The sequence below is a fragment of the Scardinius erythrophthalmus genome (assembly GCF_964197995.2).
Source record: "Scardinius erythrophthalmus genome assembly, chromosome: 24".
In the NCBI taxonomy this organism is placed as follows: domain Eukaryota; kingdom Metazoa; phylum Chordata; class Actinopteri; order Cypriniformes; family Leuciscidae; genus Scardinius; species Scardinius erythrophthalmus.
Window position 1 is genome coordinate 32,981,049 of NC_138244.1, and position 27,210 is coordinate 33,008,258.

The following is a 27,210-nucleotide window of genomic DNA, read 5'->3' on the forward strand; positions in this document are numbered from 1 at the left end:
ATATGAAACTGACGACGCGATGAAAAGCCGCTGTAGGTCATTATGCCACGGGAACTCTCATCATCCTTCAGGGAGGAACTGGACAGTAATGCACTTCTCCGCCTGTTCTCCATGTAATAACATCGGTTGAGGAGGTGACGGGGAAAAGCTAATCTAATGTCACGGATTAAACCCACTGCCTGTCACTCAATAAAATAATTGCATTGCATTGCATGGTTCTGTATTTTGTTTGGTTTAAATAATTAACATTGTGAGTATGATTCTCAATCGGTTTATTAATTAGCAGAACTTGCCTCTTCAAAACTGTTCACAAGCTTCAGTGGGTTTGATTTTGGTTGTCATTTCATTTGTTGAAATAAAAACAAAAAAAATACCCTCTCCGATTCTCCTCCGTGTGGGAAAGGGAATATTTACAATGACAACAAAGAAATAGATTGACTTCTGTCAGCTTGAACATATCTTTATTATGACATTTCCACCATAAGATGCCCAGCGCCTGACACGGTAACCAGATCAACTGTTTCCACAGTAACCAGATCAACTGTTTCCACAGTAACCAGATCAACTGTTTCCACGGTAACCAGATCAACTGTTTCCACGGTAACCAGATCAACGTTGTGAACGCAATTCTACAAAACTTCAGTGAAAACATGAACATGCGACACATGATCTTCTCTTCCCTGCAAACGATACCAAGAAGAATGTGAATATTTAACCTAGTCAAAAGCAAAACAAACGGTATTACGGCATCCGTACAAATTCAGTAAGCAGACTCAAAATGCCATTAAAGGCGACAACTTTTAATGTTAAAAAGTGATAAATGTTACGTAAACGATAAAAGCTCCTTGTGGTTTCTCGATTTGAGCTACAATAAACAATGCTAAACAGGCATTTTGAGTTTGTAGAATTCCTATGTAGAAAATCCCTTTGCTCATCTCTACTAAATGAATTTAACATATGTTTGTGATGCTCTTTATTTTTAAGTTTCTTTTCTGTTATAGTTATACTTACAAAATGTGAAAATGTGTAAAAGAAATGTGTCAAGAACTTGATATTGCAAATTTTTTTTTTAAAAATCTGCATTTTGCGCCACATCAGTGACGTCATGTGCAAACATCCTGTATGAACTCTGCTTTATTAAGTCATTCACTTTTTCATACACTTTTTTACAATGTTTTGTTAACTTGTAAACCACATTTGCATCAAATTTACAGTATGTCATATAAAATACAGCAGTCAGTGAACGGGACTTTTATTTTGGTCTGGTGCGGTGACGTCATAAGGACGCGCCGCTCCTGCATCTGTTGTGATTCTGCTGAAGAAAGGTTTGTTTTAAGCATTTAAAGTGTCTCAATCAATGCAGAATGTTCAGTCAATTCAATCGTTTTTTACAATAAATTAACCATTCTTGAAAGTTAAGTTGCAATGCTTTATTTAACATTAGTGAATGTTATTTGTTTGGAGTGAATCGCGAGTAACAGAGAGGAGCGCCTCAGTAACAGGGTTCACTCTGCAGTGCTGTAGTGCTGCCTGGAGAATGGGCATACTCTTAATTTATAACCCCAGTGTTTTTTAAGCGTCCCAGCAAAGGATGAACGCTCTGTGTTAATCAGTGACTTGTAAGACTAGTCTTGCATATTAGTTCACCCCACAATGGGCCAGTAGTATTTGCACATCATCACTTAACTTTTGCTGCTTGACTTCACGGAGAAAGGATCATTATGAAATTAATATTAGCCACAGAAGAGGTGTGGTTTTTGCAGTTAATACTGGCTTTTAATGATCTATTAATACTAAATAATTATGAATTTTGAGTGACTATTCATTAGTCCATCCACACATGAAAACTGGACAACTATTGAAGGGATCACTGCATCACTGGGTCAGGGCCGTACGCAGGGTTTATAAACGCAGAGGTCCCCAACATGATCTTGCTGGGGGGGCATACCCCCCCTTTCCTGATCTCCACATGTGCATTCAAGGGGTTTCGAAGGCTAAAACAATGGACAACCGTAGCTTTAAAAGCATGTCAGTGGACAGTAGCATGAAGTATTTTATCAGATATTTTTAAACATGAGAATCAGTTTAAATGTCGCAATGAATGATCCACACTACAAAATGGAAATGCAGAATGTTTATGCTTATTGTTGACGATACACAATCACATATTCGAAACGGGAATGGCTTTAAATAAGAATTGATTCAAGGATTATTTTGCATAGATGTAACATTTCAAACAAACGCCAGTGCAACTCTTCTGTGTCCAGAGGCAGATGAGCAGTTAGTATGAGCATCAAAGATCAGTTCCAGCTACTTTTTCTTTCCTAAATTAATCAATGTTTTTGGACTAATCTGTTCATTTAAAGGATTAGTTAACTTTTAAAAAAAACTTTTGCTGATAATTTACTCACCCCCATGTCATCCAAGATGTCCATGTCTTTCTTTCTTCAGTCGAAAAGATATTAAGGTTTTTGATGAAAACATTCCAGGATTTCCCCATATAATGGACTCCAATGGGCCCCAAACGGTTCAAGGTCCAAATGCCAGTTTCAGTGCCGCTTCAAAGGGCTTTAAACGATACCAGACGATGAATAAGGGTCTTATCTAGCGAAACGATCAGGCATTTCAAAAATAAATAAAAAAGTTTAAGTTTTATAAGCACAAATGTTCGCCTTGCTCTGTTCTGTGATGCGCGTTCGTGACGTCATGTAATACGCAATTACGTTGAAAAGGTCACGCTTGAAAAATTTCTGTCCTGAAGAAAATGTTCTTTTAGGCTTTTTAATATTAAAGCACCCAGGATACGCACACGAAATGGGCATTTTAAACGATAAACTGACACAAATACATTTGAATATGTGTATATGGTCCTCCTTCCACACATTTGTAAACACAACAGCTTGACCTTTTCAACGTAATTGCGTATTAAGACCCTTATTCATCGTCTGGTATCGTTTAAAGCCCTTTGAAGCGGCACTGAAACGGTCATTTGGACCTTGAACCGTTTGGGGCCCATTGGAGTCCATTATATGGGGGAAATCCTGGAATGTTTTCATCAAAAACCTTCATTTCTGTTCGACTGAAGAAAGAAAGAAAGACATGGACATCTTGGATGAAATGGGGGTGAGTAAATTATCAGCAAAAGTTTTTTTAAAAGTGAAATATCCTTTAATCAATGGTTCAATTGCTCATTCATAAAGACAGTCACGAGTCGCCACCTTCTGGCTTAATGATGCAAGTTGTGCAAACACAGAGAAGCGGAGAGATACACACAGTGAAAAGTATTCAAACACATTCGAGGTAATGTTATACAAATACATTATATTTATAATAATAATGGCAATATATTTAATAGGGTGCTTGTGTTGTTAAATTGAGCTTATAGTTTCCACTGTCTTTGATCAAACTGATTATTTCTGTCGGTCAGACTGGGTGCTTTCACACGCACATCAGAGGGGATTTATAAGTGGGTTTACGCCGGATGCATGTAACATGTTGTCTTAATAAAATTCTGTTTAGTTACCAAATGTTTTGACAGTCATAATTACACTTATTGTGATGCAAGTTGTCCCCCCCCCCTGCACATATTCATGTAGTGGAAAGAGGCGATGAGAGAAACTGAGCTTGTTGAAACTCAATTGAATCAAATGTTTCGTGAAATGATTCAGTGAATCGAATCTCCGCGCGCTGACGTCACCAGCTGCTTATAACAGCGTAATGAGAACAACAAACATTAATGTGTGATGACAACTTTTACAAACTACCTGCATGAGTGTTATCTATTAAATGTTACCTACTTGAATATGACATAAATCATAAATATATGAACTTTCTGTATCATTTGTATTTTCTTTAATCAGGTAATTAACTCTTACTCTGATTCATTCTCTGTTAATTATTCTCATCTTAAACAGGACAAACACAGAACATCTCCTGGTGAAGCGACTGAGATCCACTTGACACACTATTACAAAGATGGTGTTTATTAAAGAGGAGATTGAAGACATAAAGATTGAAGAAACATTCAGAGTGAAACATGAAGAAACGGAGGAACAAACAGGTTGGTTTCGTCCTCAGAGGTGAACTCAGTCGTCTGATCCTTATTAAAATGTCCCGCTCCACAGAAATGAAAGATGTTTTTGAAGAATGTCATTGAGTGTCCTAATAAAACCGGATTTATTTGACATGGAGCGGGTCACCTCATGTGGGCAGACGTGTTCCCAGCTGAGAAACAAATGTCCCCTGGACGTCTTTAAGGGCTTCGCACCGGGCAACTCAGTTATAGGCAGTGGTTAAAGGAGCATTTCACCCATGGGAACATTGATTACTTTACATTATTGAAAGTGGGTATATATGTAGTCGAAATGTAAAATAAATTTTGAATTTGGTGCCGTCTTGACCGAGGAAAGAGAAAGTAACTTCAGGACGCATTTGTATGAAAGACAACAACTCCCACAATGCACAGCTCCGCAAGCCACGCCCACGCCCAGAGAAATCACTCCTCCATCTACAAGGCTAGCTACCGCCAGAGCTTGAGATTCACTTCACACACTGGGCCCTATCCCGCACCCAGCGCAATTGACTTTGCACACCGACGTATGTATCATTCCTATTCTGCACCCGAGCACAGCGCGCTTTTCCCTCCACAGACGCACGCCGCTAAAGTAGGGAATGAGCTTGCGCTCCCTGGGCGGTTCAGCGCAAAAAAGGAGGCGTGTTCCGGCGCAAACAATCCCTGGTGCTATTTTACTGTTCCATAAAACAATTGCGCCACTGGCCAGGAGAAACCTAGTCTAAAGTCAGTGGCGCGTTGCGCGTTGTTCATTATGATATTTTAAAGGGGAAATGAAGCAGTCAATCAAGTTTACATGATTTACAAGATGGATTTCCACTATAATCAACAATTATATAAGAAACATGACAAATGTAAACATATAAAAGAAAAAAACGTTATATCTTCCGCGGCCAGGGCGCCGCCATTGTGCAGAACTCTAACATGTGACGTCACGGGGTTGGTTGGCTTTAATAAACCTGGCTGAATGTAGGGATATCCCGACATCTCACTGTCTACACCACGGTGTTTTGACCCAAAACAACTAACGACGTCTAACGTTATACAGCAGATGGACTCTGACCATATACTGTCTATGACTCTGACACGGTGGGCATCGCAGTAAGTTACAACAGCCACACTGACACCAGGTAATTTAGCGTTGCGCAACCCGCTCTTCGCCCCAAACCACCACAGCTGTCCGACACAACGATGTAACTTACCACTGCTCCTTCCCACGCCGTATCGGCTCAAATGCATATATTAATACATGCTAACTTACAGGGTGTTGACAAGAGACAGGAATATGATGGCAGACATCGCGAACAATGTTTCCATTTGCAGTTTGTTAACATATAACGTTAGGCGTCGTCTTTTTGTATGGTACTAATAAACTTCACTAAGTTAGCTAAACACTAAGTTAGCGTTAGCTAGTTCATGCTTACAGCTGTTAGCTAATAATGACTGTACCTAACGTACATTGTTTGCGGTCAAAACACCGTGGTGTAGACAGTGTGATGTCGGGATATTCCTACATTCAGCCAGGTTTATTAAAGCCAACCAACCCCGTGACGTCACATGTTAGAGTTCTGCACAATGGTGGTGCCCTGGCCGCGGAAGATATAACGGTTTTTCTTTTTTTTCTTTTGTATGTTTACATTTGTCATGTTTCTTATATAATTGTTGATTATAGTGGAAATCCATCTTGTAAATCATGTAAACTTGATTGACTGCTTCATTTCCCCTTTAAGGGCGCATGCTTGGCCATAATGTATAGCGTGCACAACGCGCATACACTTTGATTCTCTAATCTACACAGAAGCAGCAGTTTTAATTTTTGCAAATCATATTATTACAAAAGATAGATAGATAGATAGATAATTTATTATAAAAGCATACATCTAGCTTAAACATTTACCCACATTATTATACGCCTGTTTAACCGAAGCTAATCTGGGTGTGTTTCTCCATCCCCAATGTCACTTCTCTGTGTTTTACGGCCCTGACGAGAACGTCGGTCTCCTCGGCTGTGAACCGCTCCTGGCAAATCCGCCGTTATAATAGCAATCCGCCATGGAACAAGCGCTCCTGCTCTTAAAGGGAATGTGAGATGACGCTCTGATTGGTTTATTTCACGTTATACCCCAAACCGCACCTATGAGTAATGAAGCGACTTCAGACCATCACATTTTAGATTTGCGTCGGGCGCAAGAGTCATTTATCCCGCCGGTATAATAGCAACAGCGCCCGAGACCCGCCCACAAAGTTACTTGCGCTTTGACACTTGCGTTTCAGATCGTTAAAATAGGGCCCTTAGTGTCTAGTTAGTTGGCGAACTCATTAGTGAATTACTCCTCGTTTGTATTTCTTTCGAAATGGTGAATTATTGCACGGTACTGGGATGTTCAGTCAGAACATATGCGGTGCGAAACTAGGAGTGTCCTCGTCTGATTCAGAGAGTTCGTCCAGGAGAAACTGGCATCGTTGAAAGTCTTTGCAGCAGACGGACTCTATCTCTATTTTTTATCTAAAAAATAAAAGTTCTAAAGTATCACATGAAAACAAGCAATAAGAAAACGGCTTTTTGTAATTTGAAAAACGAAAGAATTCTTAAGTAGGCAAACTAGGCTACATCTTAAATTATTTATTAGTTTCAATATATTTTTTCTAAACAAAAAATACATTTAATTTACCCCGACTGCAAAATAATGCATATTAGGCTAAATGTGCACAGACAGATAGGCCTATATTGACGTTAAATTGAGCTGAAGCTTAGCCTAAATGTTTTTTCTTCAATATATCTTAGCCTACCTTTTGAAATAATTTTCGTTTCAAAATATTTATTTTAAACGAAAAATACATTAAACCCAGCAAGCAACAGACAAGTATGCTATTGTAACAGTAGGCTATATTGTTTAATTTTTATAATTCTATTTTTATTTATTGCCTAATAACATGATCAAAAAGTTAGCAAATAGTTTACATTTATAACTTGCCAGTATGAGGCCATGCTGAGGAATGTGAAGTTCCGCTTGTGCTTTCGCCTCTTCTCTTCAACCAGCTCTGAGAAAACGTCCTGACCAATGTGTGACACAGGCCCACTGCTCGGGCTGTGCGGTCCTCGACGCTCGCCGTTGTGGTAGTAACTGCCAAATGTAAATTGTGACCAAAGCAGTTCAGCCCTGGCCAGTTCAACTTTTTGACTGCTGCAACGATGTTGGACCCGTTGTCTGTAGTGATACAGGCCAGCTTCTTCTCATCCAGGGACCACTCTTCAAATGCCTGCCGGAGAGCATCCGAAATATTGTCGGACGTGTGGTTTTCGGGCATAAACACTGTTTCGAGGCAGCGTGATTTCAGAATCCATTCCATGCTGAGATAATGAACCGTTAGACTCATATAAGGAGTCATATTGACACTTGACCACATATCGGTTGTGGCAGAAAAGTAATCAACATTCATAAGCTCGCTTTTGATCGATGCCTTTACCCTGCTGTACATTTTCGGCACAGCAGTTTCTGAAAAGTAAGTTTTGCCCGGCAACTCGTACTGCTTGTCAAATGTTTGAAGCATTGACTTGAATGCAGGTTTCTCCACCGTGTTGAATGGAACCATCTCCTGAACTAGATACTGCGTTACAGCGGCTGTAAGGCATTTATGCCTGTTACTTTCACGGCTGTGTTTTACAGATTTCGCGAAGGCTTCAGCTACTCCTAGCCGTCGGCCGGTACCGGTCTCAGCTGTTCTTTTTGATGTTGCTCCGCGACCTGATGCTTGAGGGGGCAGCTGCGCTTCAATGGCTGGATGACAGTTAGCGAGATGACACCTCAAATTAGATGTATTGCCGCCAAGCGGCAACCTCCCCGTCTCTCTCTTGAAACCAACACGAAAGTGAGTTAAACTGCAATTCGTTGACTGGCCGCTTGAGGCTGTTGTCAGAAGTGAGTCAAATCTGTATCTCCCCCATGTTAAAATGCAGGATTTTACAGCAGAAAAAAACGTGTTTAAAGCCTGGTGTCTGTATGTGGCTTTGGTCTATACAGCTAATTTTGCCCTTCATAACAACTGTGAGGGGGGTGAATTATTTTATAACTCGTCCGTTTAGTTGATTAATATTTAAATTTAAGGGTGTGGCCAAGCCACTTGAGTGACAGATGGATTGCCGCTGTCAATGCTAGCCGTTTGTCTGCTGTTACTAGCCGTCACTTCACCTCAGCAAATGTTAGCTGCTGAACTTGCCATCTCTGCAGTGTTTGTGCTTTTTTTTTCGGGATTATTATTTCATACAATTTAATACTTGGGTAACGTTACAAAGCCCACGACTTTGGATTCCGTAGTTATCGTTCGAGAGAACAACCAGCGCTGTATTTCAGTTGTTATCCTCTGTGAACATGCCCTAATGGATGTCTGACAATTTCGTTGCTTTTTGGGGTTTTCAAATTTAAAACGTCAATAAATGCTCGTTCGTTCTGCTCCCATGGAACAGATGGATTATAATATGCTTATGTAAGTTACCGTCAGATGAAATCATGCGGGCGTCGGCGCTTTCTCCGTCCGTGAATGAGCGCGGATTTTCTAGCGCATTTACTTGCACTTCAAAGGCAATATATCTATGGCTTAATGGTTAAACCATAACCCATTTGAGAGACGGCCAACATCAGAATTTAAAATGGACTGAATAAGCTCTCTACGAACTTGAGCGATGCCGCGCTGACGGACCATGAAAGAGTGACGGACATGTATGCACATAAATCACTGTCACACACAAACACTCTCGAAGTAATACACAGTCTCACTTGTAGCCATGTCTTTTAACTGTTATAATATTTCGAAGGGCAAAAATAGGAACGTTTAATTGGCTTTACATCATCAGCTAACTCGATCACGTCGAGGTGATTTCAGATAGCCAGGCTCCTCAGCTCCACTCACGCCCCGCCTGTTTGTCTATTTTCTGTTATCCGGGAGTGACGCAAGGCCAAGATGGCGACGGCCGGCTCCGCCCACTTTAGGCTTCAAAAATGCTCTTCAGAAACCTACGGGTGACGTCACGGACACTACGTCCATATTTTTTTACAGTCTATGATTGCCGCGTGTCACAGGAACCTTTTTGCCGCAAATTTTGCATATTGGCTCATCTAAATTCGCTGGCTCGCCCTTTTCATTGGGTTGAAAGCCGAAATGTTCCCAAACTGGCGACGTGACATTGGGTTTTGGGACGAGAGTGTCTGCCATCGTTTCAGCAGGTCTATTCAAAACAAACGAAACAGCTACAACGGTTCGCGGGAAAATAACAGCCGTAACCATGTTGTATCATTAATTTATTTAACATTGAATGCACAGTGACAAATTGTAAAACAAGAAGGCCACAGCCTCATAAAAAAAAAAAAAAAAAAAAACCTGAACACTGCGGTTGCCGCGGTTTCTCCGGTTGCTATCCTTCCTCTGCGGTTTGCTTGTCAATAGTTGTATTACAAATTGTATTACAATATTGCGGTTATCGCGACAGCCCTACCATTGTCGTAACTTCACATCTGGCTCCACAGCGCCTGTTAGCTTAGCTTCCAAACAAGATGGAGGATATTGCTTTCAGTTTCAGTTCCACTGATCTGTGATAGGTCTGTAGCGTGAGTGGGTCCTGCCCCCTGATCTGTGATAGGTCTGTAGCGTGAGTGGGTCCTGCCCCCTGATCTGTGATAGGTCTGTAGCGTGAGTGGGTCCTGCCCCCTGATCTGTGATAGGTCTGTAGCGTGAGTGGGTCCTGCCCCCTGATCTGTGATAGGTCTGTAGCGTGAGTGGGTCCTGCCCCCTGATCTGTGATAGGTCTGTAGCGTGAGTGGGTCCTGCCCCCTGATCTGTGATAGGTCTGCAGCGTGAGTGGGTCCTGCCCCCTGATCTGTGATAGGTCTGCAGCGTGAGTGGGTCCTGCCCCCTGATCTGTGACAGGTCTGCAGCGTGAGTGGGTCCTGCCCCCTGATCTGTGATAGGTCTGTAGCGTGAGTGGGTCCTGCCCCCTGATCTGTGATAGGTCTGTAGCGTGAGTGGGTCCCGCCCCCTGGGAAAGATGAGGAACGAGTGTTTGTAGTCTCAACCCCTCTACAAAGATATGGGACTTCCTGCTTAGAATGACGCAAAATTACGATTTTTACATCATTGTAAGCAGGAACTGTAACGCTAAAATCCTTATTTCTCCCGTCTCTTGGGAAAATTAGGGAATAATACACGACCATTCAAAAATATGACTGGGTTTCTAACGAGACAAGGCTTGATGCAAATGGGTGAAGTGTCCCTTTAAAGTTTCGTGTAGGTGCAACAGGGAAAAATGACTCACGTGGGACAACATATTGAGGATTGTGGTATAGCAATACGTTTTGGGACAAGATTGTCACTGTGGCACAATACTTATTTAATACTTATTTTAATGTTTTTATTTTGGTCCACCTACATCTACACTGATATGATGAAGGTACTATGTTAAAATTGCTGAACACCACGATATGGAACACAACCTTATTTTTCACAATGTAAATTTAAACATAAAAATGGGAAGTCAAAACTGACTCAAATGTGCGGTAGTTAGGGGGGTTGGGGGGGAAATGTGGATTTCTCTGACCTACAATTGTGCAATTTGGGGCTTTTGAAGGCCAAAAAATAAAAAGTAAGAAATAGCTTTAAAACTTTGTCATTAGATATGTGTCAACACCTGCTCTCTCCTCATCTTCATCTTTCTTATTCTCTCAGTCTCCTTATCCTGCCCTGTTTCTTCCACTCCTAAAGCTGAACTTTGACTGATAGTCTTTTTGACTGATAGTCCCTTAGGCATCATGCGCTGTGGAAATGCGTCAAAGCATTCTCTCAGGTATAAATATAATATAATAATAAATAATAAAATATATTACAAGGGAAAACAAATGTCCAGCGAATATCGAACCTAAAACTAACTGTGGTGCGCTCAACAACCATGAGTGCATTCACGCATTAGTAATCGCTGGCGTTCAGCAGGGAGGTGTGAACCGGTGCAGATGCACTCAAAGCAGACAGGAGAACCGTGACTGAGAACGTAACGTCGGGAAGCGTGTTTGTGAAGGCGGGGCCAGGGGGTGATATTACGTTTAGATTAGATGAATGATGAGAATCATTGAATTTGATGAGAATGATTTGATTTTAATCTATTTATTTATTAATTTATCTGAGGTGCCTGAACACAGTTCCGGACCGTTCCGGCCCACTTTAACCCCTGGTTATAGGAACGAGCCACCAGGGCGGTTCCCCAAGAACTAATGGTTCCCCAATTGCCGTGCTTGTCGTTGTGACTTTTATTTTGACGGCGTGGCAGACCTTTATAGTGATGTGGTCGAGAACTCCTGAGCTCACAGCGCTCTGATTCTCCATGTTCATTAGTTTACGGTCTGTCTAAGGCCTCGTTTACACTGTCAGTGAAATGTGACCCAATTCCAATTTTTTGCTCATATGTGACACAGATCGGATGTGTTCTATGACAGTATAACAGGAAAAACACGCATGCATTCGGATATTTCCAGATCGGTTTCAGGCCTCGTTCATATGTGGAAATAAATCAGAGATGTGCCTATGCGACTCATGAAAACAGGCAGATCGGATTTTCTGAGGCATTATCAACGTCTCTGCGGTTTAATGACGAGAGAAACCCCGACGTGCTTCTGCAAAGGGATGGACGGGCCGACGAAACGTGGACAAGCGTTGACACAACATATCAAAGGTTGGCTTGCTCATCCTAAAGTTTAGGACCAAAAAGTCATGGTGATGTTTGGCGAACTTCGCATAGGCTATATCACAAAGCTAGCATCAAGCATATTTCACGTTCGTCCGTCTGTGCAAGAACCCCCTTGAAGCATGCACGATGTTTCAGATAGTATGGCAAGTGTAAACGCTTGAGTCGGATATGGGTCACGGTTGAAAGAACGTGTAAACGGACGGTCAAAAAAATCGGATAAAGGTAACCAATCAGAATTGGGCATCAAGGCCTGCAGTGTGAGCAATGCCTAACAGTCCTGTCTAATACGTTATTAGATAAAACTGTTATATATAGAAAGTAGACAGTATTAAAAAGTTATTAGCGTATGGCGTGTGGTTTATATCTAGTGTTGCTGAGCAGAAATACATAATCATGTTTCTTTCAGTCTCAAAGTTGCGTTGGGTTTTCTCCTCAGTGTGAAGGTTAGGAGCTTCAACTATCACAGTTTTTCATGTTCGTAGAGTTAGTTTGTGGAGTAAATATATAGGCAATAACATGTTTAGGGTTCTTTAAGCGTTCGCTGATTCCGAACGCCCCTTCAGTGTAGGGTTCTTTAAGCGCTCGCTGGTCCTGAACGCCCCTTCAGTGTAGGGTTCTTTAAGCGTTTGCTGGTCCCGAACGCCCCTTCAGTGTCGTGTTCTTTAAGTGTTCGCTGGTCCAGAACGCCCCTTCAGTGTAGGGTTCTTTAAGTGTTCGCTGGTCCTGAACGCCCCTTCAGTGTAGGGTTCTTTAAGCGCTCGCTGGTCCTGAACGCCCCTTCAGTGTAGGGTTCTTTAAGCGCTCGCTGGTCCCGAACGCCCCTTCAGTGTAGGGTTCTTTAAGCGTTCGCTGATTCCGAACGCCCCTTCAGTGTAGGGTTCTTTAAGTGTTCGCTGGTCCTGAACGCCCCTTCAGTGTAGGGTTCTTTAAGCGCTCGCTGGTCCTGAACGCCCCTTCAGTGTAGGGTTCTTTAAGCGCTCGCTGGTCCCGAACGCCCCTCAGTGTAGGGTTCTTTAAGTGTTCGCTGGTCCTGAACGCCCCTTCAGTGTAGGGTTCTTTAAGCGCTCGCTGGTCCTGAACGCCCCTTCAGTGTAGGGTTCTTTAAGCGTTCACTGATCCCGAACGCCCCTTCAGTGTAGGGTTCTTTAAGCGTTTGCTGGTCCCGAACGCCCCTTCAGTGTCGTGTTCTTTAAGTGTTCGCTGGTCCCGAACGCCCCTTCAGTGTACGGTTCTTTAAGCGCTCGCTGGTCCTGAACGCCCCTTCAGTGTAGGGTTCTTTAAGCGTTCACTGATCCCGAACGCCCCTTCAGTGTAGGGCTCTTTAAGTGTTCGCTGGTCCCGAACGCCCCTCAGTGTAGGGCTCTTTAAGTGTTCGCTGGTCCCGAACGCCCCTTCAGTGTAGGGCTCTTTAAGTGTTCGCTGGTCCCGAACGCCCCTCAGTGTAGGGCTCTTTAAGTGTTCGCTGGTCCCGAACGCCCCTTCAGTGTAGGGCTCTTTAAGTGTTCGCTGGTCCCGAACGCCCCTCAGTGTAGGGTTCTTTAAGCGTTCACTGATCCCGAACGCCCCTTCAGTGTGTAGGGTTCTTTAAGCGCTCGCTGGTCCCGAACGCCCCTTCAGTGTAGGGTTCTTTAAGCGTTCACTGATCCCGAACGCCCCTTCAGTGTAGGGTTCTCAGGGATTAAAGTTCTCCGTCGCTACGACGGATTTCCGTTAATTGCAGCAAGTCTATGACGGATTTCCGTCATTGCGGGTTCCAGTCTGTCCTTAAAGTCTTAAATTCACTTTTCATAATTTTAAGGCCGTAAATAGGCTTTCATTTCTCAAATAGTGTAATAAATATCTTAATTTTAGTTTGAATAGGTCTTAAATTAAGGAAAGACGAGGTGAATTCACCCTGCTGAGGGGGATGTGATCAAAGCCTGGAGTGGAGCAAAAGCACGTTCCTCTCTCCACTCTAAGCACTCTGTAATCACTTCGCTCATAGTCCACTCCGGGTTTTCAATTACCGCTCACGGAAAGTGCATGTCAGGCTACAGCTGAGCGCTGAGGTAGAACTATATTTCAGTGACACACTTATAATGCAGGTAGGGCTGGGCGATATCGATATAAAAAATATATCGATATATTTTTTAAATGCGATATGGAATTAGACCATATCACATCGATATAGTTCAAATTTGCGCTGTGATCCTTGCTCCCCGCGCCTCCGCTCCTCCTTTTCCACACTGCGTGCGTGTTTAGAACATGTTATGTTATGAGAGGCGAATCATGACTACTTCAGAAAACCCAGCACAATAGGAACTACCAGGCAGGCTGTGACATAAGTGTACGCTGAAATAAAGTTTTTCACCTCAGAAAAACGGACTTTCTTGTCCTGTCAGTCGTTATCCTGTTCTCGTAGCGCACACTCAATTGCACGCGCAAATTCAGCGGCGCGCGCTGTATTGCTTCACTGATCAAGTGCAAAAGAAACTACGAGCATGCAACGCCGTTACGTTGTAAATTACACGAAATAAAAGTAATGCAGGTATGATTCTCATTCTATTCACCAGTTTCCATGTTTCATTAACAGTTATTGTTAATATTGTGTATTCACCATGGTAACTGTCGTTTCCATATAACCCCAAAATGCCACTATTTTTCTTTGTGTTATTTTTTATATTTTTAAATGACTGTAGTGGCTCATACCAACATTGTATTAACAAAAACTAGTTTGGGACTGCTATTTAATAGCTTTAGCCTAGGCCTAATGTTTACAGTGCTATGCATAAGTTTAGACACCCATACTAAAGTTGACTAAAAAGAGGAATAAAAAATCATCTTTTGGAAACTGAACTTAATGCCTTAATTTGAAAAATTAGGAAAAATCCAACCTTAAAGGACACCAATTTTCTTTGTGAATAAATAATGTATCGTAAATAAATAAATGTTCTTCCTTAAAATACAGGGTGCATAAGTTTGGACACCCCTATGTTAAATTCCCATAGAGGCAGGCAGATTTTTATTTTTAAGTATTTTTTTTATTTATTTTTTAGGATACTATGCATCCTGATAAAGTTCCCTTGGCCTTTGGAATTAAAATAGCCCCACATCATCACATAGCCTTCACCATACCTAGAGATTGGCATGGTTTTATTTCAGTTAGCCTAATAGCTGGTTTGATTTGCATTGAGAGATGATCTTATGGAAAGTATCTCTAGGTATGGTGAATGCTATGTGATGATGTGGGGCTATTTTAATTCCAAAGGCCAAGGGAACTTTATCAGGATTCATAGTATCCTAAAAAATAAATAAAAAAAATACTTAAAAATAAAAATCTGCCTGCCTCTATGGGAATTTAACATAGGGGTGTCCAAACTTATGCACCCTGTATTTTAAGGAAGAACATTTATTTATTTACGATACATTATTCATTCACAAAGAAAATTGGTGTCCTTAAAGGTTGGATTTTTCCTAATTTTTTAAATTAAGGCATTAAAGGTATAGCGGAGGATCTTTTTACTTCCGGGTGGATACCCTATACTATTGGTCCTCCTAATTGTCAATCATTCTGGTGAATCAATCAAACTTTTCAAAAAGTGGAGAGGGCGGGACTTATCTAAAATTCGGAAAGATCCTCCACTATACCTTTAAGTTCAATTTCCAAAAGATGATTTTTTATTCCTCTTTTTAGTCAACTTTAGCATGGGTGTCTAAACTTATGCATAGCACTGTATTTATTAGTACTAGTCTTTACTATTAGTCATATTCTTACAATTTATGTTAAGTAAAGGGGAAAAGTAACTTACTTGTGTGTTAACAAATTTTGTGTAAACGTGTTATAATTTGCATATATATATATATATATATATATATATATGCAAATTATTAATTATATTAGTATGTTCCATGCCTGGTTTTCATAGATTAAAATATAGCTTTTAAAATACGCCTACTGGCAATATTAAAGCAGTTTAAAACGTCTCCCCTTAAAACGCTATTGGTCTTGACTATTTAAAAAGTTAAAGGAATATGACTTGGCCTAAAAAAAAAATTTCAGTCAGAAGAATTTTTTTCACTTTAATCCCTGGGTTCTTTAAGCGTTCACTGGTCCCGAACGCCCCTTCAGTGTAGGGTTCTTTAAGTGTTCGCTGGTCCCGAACGCCCCTTCAGTGTAGGGTTCTTTAAGTGTTCGCTGGTCCCGAACGCCCCTCAGTGTAGGGTTCTTTAAGCGTTCACTGATCCCGAACGCCCCTTCAGTGTAGGGTTCTTTAAGCGGTCGCTGGTCCCGAACGCCCCTTCAGTGTGTAGGGTTCTTTAAGCGCTCGCTGGTCCCGAACGCCCCTTCAGTGTAGGGTTCTTTAAGCGTTCACTGATCCCGAACGCCCCTTCAGTGTAGGGTTCTTTAAGTGTTCGCTGGTCCCGAACGCCCCTTCAGTGTAGGGTTCTTTAAGCGTTCCCTGGTCCCGAACACCCCTTCAGTGTAGGGCTCTTTAAGCGTTCACTGATCCCGAACGCCCCTTCAGTGTAGGGTTCTTTAAGCGTTCACTGATCCCGAACGCCCCTTCAGTGTAGGGTTCTTTAAGCGTTCACTGATCCCGAACGCCCCTTCAGTGTAGGGTTCTTTAAGCGTTCACTGATCCCGAACGCCCCTTCAGTGTAGGGTTCTTTAAGCGTTCACTGATTCCGAACGCCCCTTCAGTGTAGGGTTCTTTAAGCGTTCACTGATCCCGAACGCCCCTTCAGTGTAGGGTTCTTTAAGCGCTCGCTGGTCCCGAACGCCCCTTCAGTGTAGGGTTCTTTAAGCGTTCGCTGGTCCCGGACGCCCCTTCAGGGTAGGGTTCTTTAAGTGCTCGCTGGTCCCGAATGCCCTAGACGACGCCTATCTATTCATTCTGGTGAAATCACAAAATATAATGGACACAAAGTGTCCCTGCTTGATATACAACCACTGATGAGCATAATCGTAAAAAAAAACAAAAAAAAAAAAAAACAACTACAAATGCGGATTAGAACCCAAAACCTCTGACACGCCTGACTAAAGTTCAAGTTCAGCTGCCAGTGTTCCTCTTCGGATAAGTCTAGTATTTTAATGCCAACTGCAAATCTTGCATATCAAGTATGAAGTATATCAATATCAAGTATATTTATATGAGGCTATACTGTGTGTGTTAAATATTTCTGCTCAGTGTCAGATATTTCTCTGTTTTGTAAAAGTCATAATATTAGAAGACAAAATTTTGATGTTAACTCAAGTGTTTTCGGCTACATCAGTAGCCTTTTAAACGGCACAATTTTTCATTTAATCAGAAATCAGAAAATCTTTTTCAGAAAATCACACACACACACACACACACACACACACACACACACACACACACAGAGGTATTATTTTTTTGATAAAGTGTGTGCGGTTTAGTTTTGTTAAGTACCGTTTCAAGAACCGTTTAAGCACCGGAACCGTTTGAAAAATACCGAGTAGGTACTGGTATCGGATAAAACCCAACCGATACCCAACCCTAGCTAAGCCCCACCGACGTGATTTGATTGACATCTGGTTTCGGCATAGACCCCGCCCCCGGTGATCTGTTCACCATCCTCCATTGTATCAACGACAGCCGGTAATGTCTCATAAGAAGTGTAGGTGTTCTGTTGTGGGATGTAAGAATGGATATAATAGTCTTCACTGACATCAGAGCCACTGAAAATGCAGCGGATGGATTTTATTTATGAAGAAAAGGCGCCACTTAAACTTCCTAAATACGAGAATCATGTTCTGACTGACTGTTTAGTGAACGAGAGTCAAAGTTAATCCTCAAGTGTGGATCGTTGCCTACAGTTCGCGATCCAACGTCACCTTCAGAAGAAGTAAGTGTATTTTATGATTTATGAGCAAATAGTCATTTCAATCGATGTCAGCCAGTTCAACAACAAATGCGTCTAAAGCTATTTATTGTCGTCGTCATAGGATGTCTCAACAAACAACGTCAGACAGTTTTATGTCACGTAGGCTCCATAGACAGTATATAAACGTCTATCTCCCTCCCCTTAAGAAAAAAATAAATAAATCGTTTGTACTTAGCAAACGTTATCACAGTATTTGTGTGTGTGTGTAGTTTAAAAAAATTGCGCGAACGTTATCACAGTTCGTGTGTGTATGTGTGTGTGTGTGTTGCACATCCATAATTGCAAAGGAGACGCGATTAAAACTTTGTAAGTACATAAATGTATCAAATAACCATACCGAGACGTTTAGTCCATTCTCATTCGTGTTTATTCTGTGCCGGAGTCTCTTCATCATCTAGGTCCAGCAGCAGGGCGGGGATATGCAGCTCATTTACATTTACAGCGGTACACCCCCAAAACAGCTCTTTTTAAAACAGGCCCAAAAAATGGCATTTTCAAATGGTTATAATAAATTACCTGTGGGGTATTTTATGCTGAAACTTCACAAATGCATTCTGGGGACACCCAAGACCAATATTACATCTTGTAAAAAGGGGCATAATAGGTGCCCTTTAAGCGTTCACTGATCCCGAACGCCCCTTCAGTGTAGGGTTCTTTAAGCGCTCGCTGGTCCTGAACGCCCCTTCAGTGTAGGGTTCTTTAAGCGTTCGCTGATCCCGAACGCCCCTTCAGTGTAGGGTTCTTTAAGCGTTCACTGATCCCGAATGCCCCTTCAGTGTAGGGTTCTTTAAGCGTTCGCTGGTCCCGAACGCCCCTTCAGTGTAGGGTTCTTTAAAGGGTCATTTCACCCATTTGAACATTGTTTTTTATTTAAAGTGGGTCATATATGTAGTCGAAATGTAAAATAATTTTTGAATTTGGTGCCTTTGTGACCGAGAAAAGACAAAAAATAACTTCAGAACGCATTTGTATGAAAGACAACAACTCCCACAATGCACCACATTGCACAGCTCCGCAAGCCACTCCCACTAATCCAGAAAGCGCATATCTGCCTATAAGAGAAATCACTCTTCCGTCTACAAGTCTAGCTACTACCAGAGCTTGAAATTCATTTCACATTCACACAAAATGTCTAGTTAGTTGGCGAACTCATATAGTGCATTACTCCTCGTTTGTATTTCTTTCGAAAAGGTGAATTATTGCATGGTACCTGGATGTTCAGTCAGAACATATGCGGTGCGAAACTAGGATAGTTCTCAACACAAACGTCCGTGTCCTCGTCTGATTCAGAGATTTCGTTCAGGAGAAATTGTCATCGTTGAAATTCTTTGCCGCAGACGGACTCTATCTCTGTGTTCGTAGCGGTTCGTAGCTGCATAGTGAGATCACCGGCGCCACCATTCCGCCCTAACTCGAGCCAGTCCGGGCTCCTCGTCCGCGGCAGGCAGGTCTTCTGCCTCGGCTGCTCTTCGCTATAATGCGGCTTGTAAAGGTAGCCACAAACACCTGATTCAAGCATCAGACTTCCGAAATCCTCTTCTTCTATATCATATTGAGCACTCTCCTCCGCTATTGTCATAACTTTACATCTGTCTCCACAGCGCCTGTTAGCTTAGCTTCAAACAAGATGGAGGATATTGCTTTCAGTTTCAGAGAGTAAAGTCCCACCCACTGATCTGTAATAGGTCTGTAGCGTGAGCGCGCCCCACCCTGGGAAAGATGAGAAACTAGTGTCTGTAGTCTTAACAGAAATCCCCCCCTCTAACACTTCCTCCTACAATGACGCAAAATGACGATTTTTGCGTCATTGTAGGAGGAAGTGTAAGAGGTAAATAACAGATTTCTCCCGTCTCAGGGGAAAATGAGAGAGTGTTGCACGACCATTCAATAGTATGACTGGGTTTCTAACAATGCAAAGCTTAATGCAAATGGGTGAAGTGTCCCTTTAAGCGCTCGCTGGTCCTGAACGCCCCTTCAGTGTAGGGTTCTTTAAGCGTTCACTGATCCCGAATGCCCCTTCAGTGTAGGGTTCTTTAAGCGTTCACTGATTCCGAATGCCCCTTCAGTGTAGGGTTCTTTAAGCGTTCGCTGGTCCCGAACGCCCCTTCAGTGTAGGGTTCTTTAAGCGTTCGCTGGTCCTGAACGCCCCTTCAGTGTAGGGTTCTTTAAGCGTTCGCTGGTCCCGAACGCCCCTTCAGTGTAGGGTTCTTTAAGCGTTCGCTGGTCCCGAACGCCCCTTCAGTGTAGGGTTCTTTAAGCGCTCGCTGGTCCTGAACGCCCCTTCAGTGTAGGGTTCTTTAAGTGTTCATGGTCCCAAACGGCCCTTCAGTGTAGGGTTCTTTAAGCATTTGCTGGTCCCGAACGCCCCTTCAGTGTAGGGTTCTTTAAGCGTTCATGGTCCCAAACGGCCCTTCAGTGTAGGGTTCTTTAAGCATTTGCTGGTCCCGAACGCCCCTTCAGTGTAGGGTTCTTTAAGTCAAGTCAAGTCAAGTATATTTGTATAGCGCTTTTCACAATACAGATTGTATCAAAGCAGCTTCACAGTATTAAATTAAAATAATACAACAAGGTTTGTTTCTAGTGGAATTTATTGATAAAATCAAATTAGATATCCCCAGAATATCCCCAACTGAGCAAGCCAAAGGCAACAGTGGCAAGGAACCGAAAAACTCCATCAAGTGACCTAATAGTGTCCTAAAACTCCATCAGGTGACTTAATGGAGAAAAAAAAACCTTGGGAGAACCCAGGCTCAGTCGGGGGCCAGTTCTCCTCTGGCGTTTATTAACTAGAGGCCGGATTGTAATTTGAACTGTAAGATTAAAAATATTATATGAATGCCTGGCTGAAGAGATGCGACTTTAATCTAGTTTTAAACTGGGAGAGCGAGTCTGAGCAACGAACAGTATCAGGAAGGCTATTCCAGAGTTTTGGAGCTAAATGTGAAAATGCTCTCCCTCCTTTGGTGGTTCTGGATATCCTAGGTATGACCAAAAGCCTTGAATTTAGTGATCTTAAAGAGCGCGATGGATTATAGGGCGATAGAAGATCCGTTAAATAGACTGGAGCTAAGCCGTTTAGGGCTTTATAAGTCAGTAGCAATACCTTGTAATTAATACGGAACTTTATAGGTAACCAATGCAGTGATGATAAAATCGGTGTTATATGATCATATTTTCTTGATCTAGTAAGAACTCTAGCGGCGGCATTTTGGACTAACTGTAGCTTGTTAATTGAGGATGCAGGACAACCGGCTAATAAAGCATTACAGTAATCTAGTCTCGAGGTCATGAATGCATGAACTAACTTTTCTGCATCAGAAACTGATAGCATATTACGTAGCTTAGCAATGTTTCTAAGGTGGAAAAAGGCGGTTTTTGTAACATATGAAATATGATTTTTGAAAGACAGGTTGCAATCGAGTATAACACCCAGGTCTTTTACTGTAGAGGATAAAGTAACAGGACATCCTACTATATTAAAGTTGTATTGCGAGAGGTTTTGTGGGCGGTTCATTTAAGCGTTCATGGTCCCAAACGGCCCTTCAGTGTAGGGTTCTTTAAGCGTTCGCTGGTCCCGAACGCCCCTTCAGTGTAGGGTTCTTTAAGCGTTCGCTGGTCCCGAACGCCCCTTCAGTGTAGGGTTCTTTAAGCGCTCGCTGGTCCTGAACGCCCCTTCAGTGTAGGGTTCTTTAAGTGTTCATGGTCCCAAACGGCCCTTCAGTGTAGGGTTCTTTAAGCATTTGCTGGTCCCGAACGCCCCTTCAGTGTAGGGTTCTTTAAGCGTTCATGGTCCCAAACGGCCCTTCAGTGTAGGGTTCTTTAAGCATTTGCTGGTCCCGAACGCCCCTTCAGTGTAGGGTTCTTTAAGTCAAGTCAAGTCAAGTCAAGTCAAGTATATTTGTATAGCGCTTTTCACAATACAGATTGTATCAAAGCAGCTTCACAGTATTAAATTAAAATAATACAACAAGGTTTGTTTCTAGTGGAATTTATTGATAAAATCAAATTAGATATCCCCAGAATATCCCCAACTGAGCAAGCCAAAGGCAACAGTGGCAAGGAACCGAAAAACTCCATCAAGTGACCTAATAGTGTCCTAAAACTCCATCAGGTGACCCAATGGAGAAAAAAAAACCTTGGGAGAACCCAGGCTCAGTCGGGGGCCAGTTCTCCTCTGGCGTTTATTAACTAGAGGCCGGATTGTAATTTGAACTGTAAGATTAAAAATATTATATGAATGCCTGGCTGAAGAGATGCGACTTTAATCTAGTTTTAAACTGGGAGAGCGAGTCTGAGCAACGAACAGTATCAGGAAGGCTATTCCAGAGTTTTGGAGCTAAATGTGAAAATGCTCTCCCTCCTTTGGTGGTTCTGGATATCCTAGGTATGACCAAAAGCCTTGAATTTAGTGATCTTAAAGAGCGCGATGGATTATAGGGCGATAGAAGATCCGTTAAATAGACTGGAGCTAAGCCGTTTAGGGCTTTATAAGTCAGTAGCAATACCTTGTAATTAATACGGAACTTTATAGGTAACCAATGCAGTGATGATAAAATCGGTGTTATATGATCATATTTTCTTGATCTAGTAAGAACTCTAGCGGCGGCATTTTGGACTAACTGTAGCTTGTTAATTGAGGATGCAGGACAACCGGCTAATAAAGCATTACAGTAATCTAGTCTCGAGGTCATGAATGCATGAACTAACTTTTCTGCATCAGAAACTGATAGCATATTACGTAGCTTAGCAATGTTTCTAAGGTGGAAAAAGGCGGTTTTTGTAACATATGAAATATGATTTTTGAAAGACAGGTTGCAATCGAGTATAACACCCAGGTCTTTTACTGTAGAGGATAAAGTAACAGGACATCCTACTATATTAAAGTTGTATTGCGAGAGGTTTTGTGGGCGGTTCATTTAAGCGTTCATGGTCCCAAACGGCCCTTCAGTGTAGGGTTCTTTAAGCGTTCATGGTCCCAAACGGCCCTTCAGTGTAGGGTTCTTTAAGCATTTGCTGGTCCCGAACGCCCCTTCAGTGTAGGGTTCTTTAACCGTTCGTTGGCCTGAACGCCCCTTCAGTGTAGGGTTCTTTAAGTGTTCGCTGGTCCCGAACGCCCCTTCAGTGTGTAGGGTTCTTTAAGTGTTCGCTGGTCCCGAACGCCCCTTCAGTGTAGGGTTCTTTAAGCGTTCGCTGGTCCCGAACGCCCTTTCAGTTTAGGGTTCTTTAAGCGTTCACTGATCCCGAACGCCCCTTCAGTGTAGGGTTCTTTAAGCGTTCGCTGGTCCCGAACGCCCCTTCAGTGTAGGGTTCTTTAAGCGTTCGCTGGTCCCGAACGCCCCTTCAGTGTAGGGTTCTTTAAGCGCTCGCTGGTCCTGAATGCCCCTTCAGTGTAGGGTTCTTTAAGCGTTCACTGATCCCGAATGCCCCTTCAGTGTAGGGTTCTTTAAGCGTTCATGGTCCCAAACGGCCCTTCAGTGTATGGTTCTTTAAGCGTTCATGGTCCCAAACGGCCCTTCAGTGTAGGGTTCTTTAAGCGTTTGCTGGTCCCGAACGCCCCTTCAGTGTAGGGTTCTTTAACCGTTCGTGGTCCTGAACGCCCCTTCAGTGTAGGGTTCTTTAAGTGTTCGCTGGTCCCGAACGCCCCTTCAGTGTAGGGTTCTTTAAGCATTCGCTGATCCCGAACGCCCCTTCAGTGTAGGGTTCTTTAAGTGTTCGCTGGTCCCGAACGCCCCTTCAGTGTAGGGTTCTTTAAGCGTTCGCTGGTCCCGAACGCCCCTTCAGTGAATACTGGAATGCTGTGCCTTTGAAAGCAAATCTCAGGAAGCGCCTGTGGCACTTCGCTATGTGAATATGGAAGTACGTGTCCTTTAAATCCACAGAAGCGAACCAGTCCCCGTAACGGACCTGTGCCAGGAACATCCTTAACGCGTGCTTGTGATGTTCCCAGTTGATGGTCTCAAGTCCAGTATCGGACGGAGCCCTCCATCCCTCTTGGGCACCACAAAATTGCGGCTGTAAAAAGCACTCTCCTGCTTGCTCCATAGGGACACGCTCTATAGCTCCTTTTGCGAGCAGACTGCAAATTCCTGTCTTAAAACGGGGGCATTTTGAGGCAATGTAAGTGACGGAACCATGCTTTTAAAGCGGGATGGCCTGCATCTGAACTTAAGAGAATACCCATGTTGAAATATTCCCAGCTGCCAGGGTGAAATGCCTGGGATAGCTCTCCACGTGTTAGGGGTTAACAGTTTAGGACCCAAGAACCAGATATTTGAAAGAAGACCCAGAGAATTATAATAAATTGAAGAAAAGTTTTACTGAAGATAGTTTGCAGTTTCATCAGCAGAAGTCGCTGGAGTTTGTAGGCCGCCCCCGTTACAGTTCACAGATCAAAGCAGTTACACCATTTCCAAGGTCTAAGCTACATCATTGCTTACAGGTTGAATGATTCTCATTGGCTAAGAAATTGATAAACATAGTAATTTTCCACACATATACAGATAGACTGAAGCATATCTCCATAATCTCTATATATTATGCTATTGAAACTCGGAAGTTAGGCACGTCGTGACCTTCCAGGTCGCTGATTTGGGTCGCTGGGCGCCAGCATGTCCAGAACAACAACTCAGTCAGTCTCCATAATGCCAGTGGTTCCTTAACCTGTAACCAAGAAGACTAACACACACACTGAAACACAGCTTCTCCAAGGTTGGATTTGGCCAGGCTCTAACTATAAACAGGAGAGTCCTCTCAAAACATCAAGATAATGCGTTCTTTCTCTCAAGGATAGGAAACTTTAGTCTAAATGGAAAGTAAGGCTTTAACTGAGAAATGGTCCCTTAAACTATAGACTTCAATGACCCCTATATGTTTTAACACGTTGGAGACCTTTCTCAAACACAAAACTAGTCACTATTTAATTTCTGGAAGGATAATTCCGGGATAAATAGGCAAGCACTGTTACTGCATTCAAATATCGATTACAGACATTAAAGAATACATGAAAAGAACATTTCAGTAATCACACTGTGAACGTCAATAACAAAATAAAATCTCCAGAGAAGTACTTCAACTTATGTGATATTTAGAAGGAAAAATATTGATTAAAACCCTGATTATAATCTCTCATTACATATTCATTGAAGCAGCAGTGGATTCCAATCCAAGTTAATATGGATTATTTAAAAACAAAAATGTAATGAAATTGCGTGTGAAATGTTTAACAGCTTACATACACAACCATGTCCAACTTCAGCCCCCCAAAATGCAAGCACCTATAATACAATGCATTTTTTTTGTGCAAATCAACATGCTCAACATTCTTTTGTGTTTCAAAGACGTCATTATTTTACAATCAGATGGTAAAAGCAGGTAATTTCTAACTTCAACAAGCAGTTTCTTTGCAATGATGGGGCTTTAATCCTGATTGAAATTCTTCACAAATACTATTTCTCTGGTTCAGAAGACACTATTGTTCTGATATTTAGACATTAAATTGTATTACAAAGATTGTTTCGTTTTGATCTGCTGTGGTCTCTCGCTTGCATCTGTGAGTGTTTTGGTTTCAGGTTTGGTCGATTGGGGAGTTGTAAATCCACTTGGCAGCAATGGGTTATTCCAAAATGTTAACAAACATATTCTGCGTGCTCCCTGACAAAAGTATGAGATTGAGATCAGTCTGTAATTTTTTAATTAAGGGTTCAACTGCCAACTGGGTTTAAGATGGCTTTGATGGTTAAATGGGTTTTGATGCTTTACATGTATAAATGATTGGATGTCTGTTGCTTTGTGCCATTAAACTGGGGTTAACTATTTTCCCTCTTTTTTCGCCTTAGACCTGATGGCACTGAAAGAGGAGAGTGAAGTACTGAAGGAAATGGAAGAGAAAGATCAATATAACAATCATCATTATTTCATTGCTGGTGAAAATTCCTCACGAAATATAGCGCAAAAGACAGGGACTATAAGTCCTTTCAGATACAAACTGTGTGGAAACAGGTTCAATCAAAAAGGACACCTTGAAGACCACATGAAAATTCAAACTGTGAAGCCTTACACATGTCCTCAGTGTGGGAAGTGTTTCAATCAGAAAGGACACCTTGAAGACCACATGAGAATTCACACTGGAGAGAAGCCTTTCACCTGCCAACAATGCGGGAAAAGTTTCAACCAAAAAGGAATCCTTAACAGGCACATGAGAATTCACAATAAAGAGAAACCTTACACTTGCCAAATGTGTGTAAAAAGTTTCAACCAAAAAGGAGTCCTTAACAGGCACATGAAAATTCACACTGGAGAGAAGCCTTATACATACTCTCAGTGTGGAAAGACTATTGCTCAAGACAGGAACCTTAAAGTTCACAAGAGAGTTAACATTGGAGAGAGCCCTTACACTTGTCCACAGTTTGGGAAGAGTTTTGATCAACATGTACACCTTAAAGTCCACACTGGAGAGAAGCCTAACACCTGCCAACAGTGTGGAAAAAGTTTCACCCGAAAAGGAAACCTTAATTACCACATGAGAATTCACACTGGAGAGAAGCCTTTCACCTGCCTAAGGTGTGGAAAAGGTTTCAACCAAAAAGGAATCCTTAACAGGCACATGAGAATTCACTCTGGAGAGAAGTCTTATAGATGCCCTCAGTGTGGGAAGAGTTTTGATCAACATATACACCTTAAAGTCCACATGAAAATCCACTCTGGAGAGAAGCCTTTCACCTGCCAACAGTGTGGAAAAAGTTTCACCCGAAAAGGAAACCTTAATTACCACATGAAAATTCACTCTGGAGAGAAGCCTTTCACCTGCCTAAGGTGTGGAAAAGGTTTCAACCAAAAAGGAATCCTTACCAGGCATATGAGAATTCACTCTGGAGAGAAGCCTTATACATGCCCTCAGTGTGGGAAGAGTTTTGATCAACATTTACACCTTAAAGTCCACATGAGAATCCACACTGGAGAGAAGCCTAACACCTGCCAACAGTGTGGGAAAAGTTTCACCCGAAAAAGAAACCTTAAATACCACATGAGAATTCACACTGGAGAGAGCCCTTTTACCTGCCAACAGTGTGGAAAAAGTTTCAACCAAAAAGGAAACCTTAATTACCACATGAGAATTCACACTGGAGAGAAGCCTTTCACCTGCCAACAGTGTGGAAAAAGTTTCAATCATAAAGGAATCCTTAACAGGCACATGAGAATTCACACTGGAGAGAAGCCTTATACATGCCCTCAGTGTGGAAAAAGTTTTTATCAACATGTACACCTTAAAGTCCACATGAGAATCCACACTGGAGAGAAGCCTTACACCTGCCAACAGTGTGGAAAAAGTTTCACTCGTCAAAGAAACCTTAATTACCACATGAGAATTCACACTGAATGATTTTTACAATATTTACACTTAAGAGATATTAAATGCGTCAGGCTATAAATATAAATACTCCATCATCATGGAGCTTTAACTAGTAGTAAAGAGGAAGACATTATCAATTCACGTTTTGCTTGAATTGTTGCACTACAGCGATCT

The 27,210-nt window shown here is 42.2% G+C and overlaps 1 protein-coding gene across 2 annotated transcripts; it reads left to right on the top strand.

The window, feature by feature from the left end:
- Positions 1-1,267: 1,267 nt before the first annotated feature.
- Positions 1,268-27,210, top strand: LOC308685081 (uncharacterized protein). 2 transcript variants are annotated; one of them, XM_081356591.1, is made up of 3 exons: positions 1,268-1,325; positions 3,915-4,060; positions 25,523-27,210. In XM_081356591.1, exons 2-3 carry the CDS (start codon positions 3,976-3,978, stop codon positions 27,064-27,066), a joined length of 1,629 nt encoding a protein of 542 aa, XP_081212717.1. In that variant the 5' UTR covers positions 1,268-1,325; positions 3,915-3,975; the 3' UTR covers positions 27,067-27,210. The 2 variants fall into 2 exon arrangements, with proteins under 2 accessions (XP_081212717.1, XP_081212718.1); XM_081356592.1 differs by lacking the exons at positions 1,268-1,325; positions 3,915-4,060 and adding an exon at positions 4,671-4,798.